At 41.3% G+C, this 7,241-nt stretch overlaps 1 protein-coding gene across 1 annotated transcript; it reads left to right on the top strand.

Annotated features, from left to right (window-relative positions):
- Nucleotides 1-274: 274 nt before the first annotated feature.
- Nucleotides 275-6,688, top strand: LOC100180827 (endoplasmic reticulum mannosyl-oligosaccharide 1,2-alpha-mannosidase-like; the record flags this gene model as incomplete). The annotated part of the gene is made up of 8 exons (XM_002121435.2): nucleotides 275-392; nucleotides 1,925-2,128; nucleotides 3,063-3,211; nucleotides 3,548-3,739; nucleotides 4,049-4,219; nucleotides 5,060-5,203; nucleotides 5,515-5,724; nucleotides 6,479-6,688. Coding segments are annotated over 8 exons (1,383 nt in total), but the record flags the coding sequence as incomplete, so codon positions are not given.
- Nucleotides 6,689-7,241: the final 553 nt, after the last annotated feature.

Raw genomic sequence — 7,241 nt, 5'->3', positions numbered from 1 at the left:
CATTTTGAAACCATTCAAATCTGTTACGTTTCAGTGAAAATGTATAAGGTTAACCCACACTTTAACTGTAATACACAAATCTAAGTTCAAGCGAATGAAATAAAACTTGGCATTTCTTAGCATAATAGGAATAAATGTTTTGGTTAGTTCTTAGTTGTTACATTGTGAGAACTATAGAAAAAAAAAATGTTTTATTTAATCGTGGGTTTTATATATAGAATAAATTCTGTAATTTAAAAAAACACAAATATTTTAACAAACCTTAAATTCCCAGATGCAAATAGAAGCAGTGAACCTGGGAGATGGGGGTGGGGGGGATAATGGGGATGTAGCTGTCAATCAACCAGCACCTGTGGTGAAACCTGAACCTAAACCAAAGATACCAGCACCAGGTAAATATGGGGGCTTCGTGTATAAGCACCAGGTATATATGGTGGCTTCGTGTATAAGCACCAGGTATATATGTGGCTTCGTGTATGAGCACCAGGTATATATGGTGGCTTCGTGTATAAGCACCAGGTATATATGGGGGCTTCGTGTATAAGCACCAGGTAAATATGGGGCTTCGTGTATAAGCACCAGGTATATATGGTGGCTTCGTGTATGAGCACCAGGTATATATGGTGGCTTCGTGTATAAGCACCAGGTATATATGGTGGCTTCGTGTATAAGCACCAGGTATATATGGGGGCTTCGTGTATAAGCACCAGGTATATATGGTGGCTTCGTGTATAAGCACCAGGTATATATGGTGGCTTTGTGTATAAGCACCAAGGTATATATGGGGGCTTCGTGTATAAGCACCAGGTATATATGGTGGGTTCGTGTATAAGCACCAGGTATATATGGGGCTTCGTGTATGAGCACCAGGTATATATGGTGGCTTCGTGTATAAGCACCAGGTAAATATGGTGGCTTCGTGTATAAGCACCAGGTAAATATGGTGGCTTCGTGTATAAGCACCAGGTATATATGGTGGCTTCGTGTATGAGCACCAGGTATATATGGGGGTTCGTGTATAAGCACCAGGTATATATGGGGGCTTCGTGTATAAGCACCAGGTAAATATGGGGGCTTCGTGTATAAGCACCAGGTATATATGGTGGCTTCGTGTATAAGCACCAGGTATATATGGTGGCTTCGTGTATAAGCACCAGGTATATATGGTGGCTTCGTGTATAAGCACCAGGTATATATGGTGGCTTCGTGTATAAGCACCAGGTATATATGGGGGCTTCGTGTATAAGCACCAGGTATATATGGTGGCTTCGTGTATAAGCACCAGGTATATATGGGGGCTTCGTGTATAAGCACCAGGTATATATGGTGGCTTCGTGTATAAGCACCAGGTATATATGGGGCTTCGTGTATAAGCACCAGGTATATATGGGGGTTCGTGTATAAGCACCAGGTATATATGGTGGCTTCGTGTATAAGCATAATGTTAGTGGTGAATATGGTGACATTGTGTATTTATTGTTGTCCTAAATATAGTCATAACTTTGGGCATATAAATGGCCTTTTAACCAAATGTGTGCACTTTGCCCCAGTTGCCCTCCATCACTTCATGCGCTGGTATCGGTATAAATAGTAAAGGATATGGTGCTACGAAAACATTACAGACGAAAATCAAGTCCAATGTCCAACCAGTTTTATAATATAAAAGATATATTTCACCTGAATGGCATTGTGAGTCTATTATTTTAAATAGAAAATTGGGGTCACAGATTCACCACTGTTATTTTTGTGGTGGTGTTTCAAATGACATCACTCTAACTTTTAAAATGGTTTTATCACTTCAGCGTATATTACTACTTTTACCACATTATTCAATAAGGCTCCATATGATTGACAATTTCCCAGCTATAACTGCATTGTAATAATGTCACCCAAAACATTCATCATGAATCCCTTTTACCCTCAGACACCAAATTCCCCCACACTGAGCAGAATGAGCGGCAGAAGTTTGTGGTTGACGTGTTCCTCCACGCATGGAAGGGGTACAAGGAAACTGCATGGGGCCACGATCATGCTCACCCCATATCGCGTACATATGATGATTGGTTTGGTGTGGGGCTTACACTGTTAGATGCTTTGGATACAATATACATCATGGGTTTGCAGCAAGGTTGGTGTGGTTGTATTTTACATGGGTGGCATGCGATGGGACCTGGGGTTTAGGCCAGAGTTGGCCCTTACCCCAACATTGTATATTCACATTCTATTCTATAAGGGTGAGGTCCTACAGTGAGGCACGCCATGGAACCTGGGATTTAGACCAGAGTTGACCCATTACCCCAACATTGTATATGGACATTCTATTCTATATGGATGAGGGCCTACAGTGAGGCACGCCATGGGCCCTGGGATTTAGACCAGAGTTGGCCCATTACCCCAACATTGTATATGGACATTCTATTCTATATGGATGAGGTCCTACAGTGAGGCACGCCATGGGACCTGGGATTTAGACCAGAGTTGGCCCATTACCCCAACATTGTATATGCACATTCTATTCTATAAGGGTGAGGTCCTACAGTGAGGCACGCCATGGGACCTGGGATTTAGGTCAGAGTTGGCCCTTACCCCAACATTGTATATGCACATTCTATTCTATATGGGTGAGGTCCTACAGTGAGGCACGCCATGGGACCTGGGATTTAGGTCAGAGTTGGCCCTTACCCCAACATTGTATATTCACATTCTATTCTATAAGGGTGAGGTCCTACAGTGAGGCACGCCATGGGACCTGGGATTTAGGTCAGAGTTGGCCCATTACCCCAACATTGTATATTGACATTCTATTCTATATGGGTGAGGTCCTACAGTGAGGCACGCCATGGGACCTGGGGTCTAGACCAGAGTTGACCCATTACCCCAACATTATATATGGACATTCTATTCTATATGGATGAAGTTCTACAGCGAATCACTCTAAAAACAAGTTATCATATATTCCCAATCTAATTGCAGACTACCCTATAATAAATAGCCAGCTAACTACTAACCTATTTCTTCAAGTCAGAACCATTATTATGACATCACAATATTAATTATGGCAGAATACTTTGCTGCACGAGACTGGATAGCCAACACGATGGACTTCAACAAAGATACTGACGTGAACTTGTTTGAATGCACGATACGGGTGTTGGGTTCAATGCTGAGTGCTTACCATCTTACCAAGGATGAAATATATAAAGTTAAAGCTGTAAGTTTGGCAGTGGGTATTATTTTAATAATGTGAAAAGTTTATGCTTACTTTATATACGAGTGAGAACTAAAGTGCTATGGTGAGGCATGCCATGGGAAGTGAGATTCAAGTGAGAGTTTGCTCATGTTGCAATTAAGAGAAAGTTCAAATATTCAAACGTTTGCAACAATATTGTTTATTCCATCACAATAAGCCTTGTTCAAACAATAGACAATATAAAGGTTGTAGTTTGGTTTATTGCCACACCCTCACAGCTCAGCTCCATGTTAAGAAAGATAGAAAAAGGCAAGATCACCACCAACTAATACAGTGGTAACTTTATTCACTTAACAGATAGACATTGGTGAACGTCTCCTACCAGCTTTATCACGATCCGTATCAGCCGTTCCTTACTCTGATGTCAACCTTAAAACAGGGAACACACACGCGCCTAAATGGGGTCCCGATAGCACAGTGTCCGAAGTGACTACGATCCAAATCGAGTTCCGCGATTTATCTTTTATCACCGGGAACCCCAAGTACAAGGTTCGTTGTTAGCGATTTTAACCCAGGTTTTTATGGAAATGAAACATAACCGTATATTTATAATTTGGTTATTATATCTTGATACTCACACATTATATTCTTGTAACTATATTTAATATAGGTATAGTTATATATGGGTAACTCCCAACATCCCAATTACCATAATAAACCCCCCTTTTCGTTAAAAACAACTTTTTTTCGTGCCCTGATTGATTGAACTCCCCTAAACAAAAGAACCAGCAATTACAACTGTGCGTTATACGGTAAATTTAAAAAAAATTTGTTACTTACTAACCCCTTTTACCCCAGGACGCGGTTGACCGGGTATCTTCCCATATAGCTTCGTTGAACGGAAAGAAAGATGGTTTGATCCCGATGTGGGTGAACGCAAATACGGGGTTGTTTAGACCGGGGGGTACGCTAACTGTGGGTGCTCGCGCCGATAGTTATTATGAATATCTACTTAAACAATGGATACAGGTTTGTGTAGTGTAGTGGTTGCAGTTTACAGTGTTGATATAACTCGTATGGTTTATTCCATATTACCGAAGGTGCTATTATATAAGGGTGAGGTCTTCGGTGAGGCACACCTGAGACCTGGGATGTAGGTCTATTACCCCAACACCCAGGGTGCTACCATCTAGACCCCACTGAGGCAGTTTATGGACACTCAATAATAGAGATTCTATTCTATAAGGGTGAGGTCTTCAGTGAGACACACCTGAGACCTGGGATGTAGGTCTATTACCTCAACACCCAGGGTGCTACCATCTAGACCCCACTTAGGTAGTTTATAGACACTCAATAATAGAGATTCTATTCTATAAGGGTGAGGTCTTCAGTGAGACACACCTGAGACCTGGGATGTAGGTCTATTACCTCAACACCCAGGGTGCTACCATCTAGACCCCACTTAGGTAGTTTATAGACACTCAATAATAGAGATTCTATTCTATAAGGGTGAGGTCTTCAGTGAGACACACCTGAGACCTGGGATGTAGGTCTATTACCTCAACACCCAGGGTGCTACCATCTAGACCCCACTTAGGTAGTTTATAGACACTCAATAATAGAGATTCTATTCTATAAGGGTGAGGTCTTCAGTGAGACACACCTGAGACCTGGGATGTAGGTCTATTACCTCAACACCCAGGGTGCTACCATCTAGACCCCACTGAGGCAGTTTATAGACACTTAATAATACTATATATGGTCTTACAGCAAACTATGACTGGCAACCTGGAATTTAGACCACAGTTGGTTCATCAGGATGTTACCTTCTAGACCTTATTACATATTAAAACTTGTCATATTTTACAGACTGGCCAAACCGAAACACATTACCTTACTGAATACTTGGAAGCGATCGAAGGAATCCAAAAACATCTGGTTGGCCATTCATTTCCTAATGGCTTTACCTATGTAGGGGAACTTATTGGAGGGGTAACCCCTAGTGCGAAAATGGTAAGAAAGTTTGTTGAATGTTATGTTTGTGTGTAAGTGTAACGTTATGGGTGATGGTATGTCACACCAACTTTTAAAACAGCGGTGAAATTATATGTTCCGGCACAGTTTTAAGCCCAAAATAGATTTCACATTAATCAATGAAGTTCTCTGTGTTTGATGATAGCTTCATTTAACAATGCCATCCAGCTTTCGACAAAACGCAAATGTCTCGGTTGATTATGCATTTAGGTGTATGAAACAGCCCTGTCATGTGAGGATAAATAAGTTACATTGATTCCAATCCACTTTAACCAACACCACCCCCCCAGGACCACCTCGCTTGTTTCCTCCCCGGTACTTTAGCTCTCGGATCAACTCTTATCTCCTCCTCGCATCCAAGGCAATCCATGGAACATCTGCAACTTGCCAAGGATCTCACGGCAACTTGCCACCAAATGTACGCCACCCCCACCGGGTTAAGCCCCGAGATAACGTACTTCAATCTGAATCAAGCTGCTAAAGATGACCTCATAGTTAAGGTATTGTTATTTATTATGACATCATTAGATCTTGTTTTGTCTTCATAAACTTTTACTGATAATGGACAGAGTTTCGTTCTACACGCTGCCCACAGTGCCGGGCTTCCTAATTTACCCGAAGTATTATTATTTTTATCATTTGAAAATATGTGTTCTTGGACAAGACATATGTATATACTGATGCTGTCAGACACATTATGCCTGGACCAGAGGTTCTGTGTTCATGGCTGTCCACCCTTATCAGGGTATGTCCACAATGATATATCGAAAGTTTACGATCACTATTACATACAATTGCCAGAAGATATCTTTAGCCTAACAATGTACATGACAGTAACAGCACTGGTGTAGAGTACAGGCCAATTTAGGAATTCGCTACTCCTGTTTAACCGCACGCGCGTATAATGTCTCGACGATGACCATCGACAGATTAATTCGTAAAGAAATGTGTTAAAATTTGACTTCTATTTGCGCAATCATTTTACAACATAACATCGTATCAGTTGTAAATATGCGGCAAATAAACATGACACAAGACTGCATACGAGTATGTTCGTTCCAAACGATATTCGCATCGGGCTGTGGGTTAAGTAACGGACCAGCTTCGTCAACTTCGTATGCATGAGCGCCTAGGAAAGGTTTAGTATTAATATGTATAATACTGCATAAACCTGTATACAATATACCATATAACCCATATATATATATATATGATATACCTTATTAGTACCCCCCCCCCCCTCAATATTGACAGCCACTTGATCGTCACAATCTACTACGACCCGAAACCGTGGAATCTTTATTTTACTTATGGAGGATTACCAAGGACACAAAGTATAGGGATTGGGGTTGGGATATTGTACAAGCATTTGAACGTTATACTAAGGTATTGTGGTGTGTTGTATTACATGTATATAAATGTGAAGCACACCTGAGACCTGGGATGTAGGTCTATTACCCCAACACCCAGGGTGCTACCATCTAGACCCCACTGAGGTGGTTTATAGACACTCAATAATAGAGATTCTATTCTATAAGGGTGAGGTCTTCAGTGAAGTACACCTGAAACCTGGGATGTAGGTATATTACCCCCAACACCCAGGGTGCTACCATCTAGACCCCCCTGAGGCGGTTTATAGACACTCAATGTCTAGCTTTAAACTTGTCACGCAGAAATTTCACATGCAATAATATATGTATAAAACAAACATTTAACCATGAATGAATGAATGTAACTTACTTTATCCTCACGTGGCCGGAAAACGACAGTCGTTATCACACGGGTTTCACACTTTGTGCCAGCTTACGAGTTACCATGTATGTTACTTTGTGGGTGATTATTTTTTTGGGATTTTTTCCTTTTTTTTAAGTATGGCTGATAATTTGGACAACCCATTAGGAGCAATTGTCCTTCTAATAACAATTGCTCCTAATGTGTCTTGCCCAAGGTCACATACGCCTACTATGGTAGCAGCGACGAGCCTTGAACCCATTACCTAATGGTTACAGGCAGGCGC

Source organism: Ciona intestinalis, unplaced genomic scaffold, assembly GCF_000224145.3.
Source record: "Ciona intestinalis unplaced genomic scaffold, KH HT000471.1, whole genome shotgun sequence".
In the NCBI taxonomy this organism is placed as follows: domain Eukaryota; kingdom Metazoa; phylum Chordata; class Ascidiacea; order Phlebobranchia; family Cionidae; genus Ciona; species Ciona intestinalis.
This window is presented reverse-complemented; position numbering and strand designations above follow the sequence as displayed.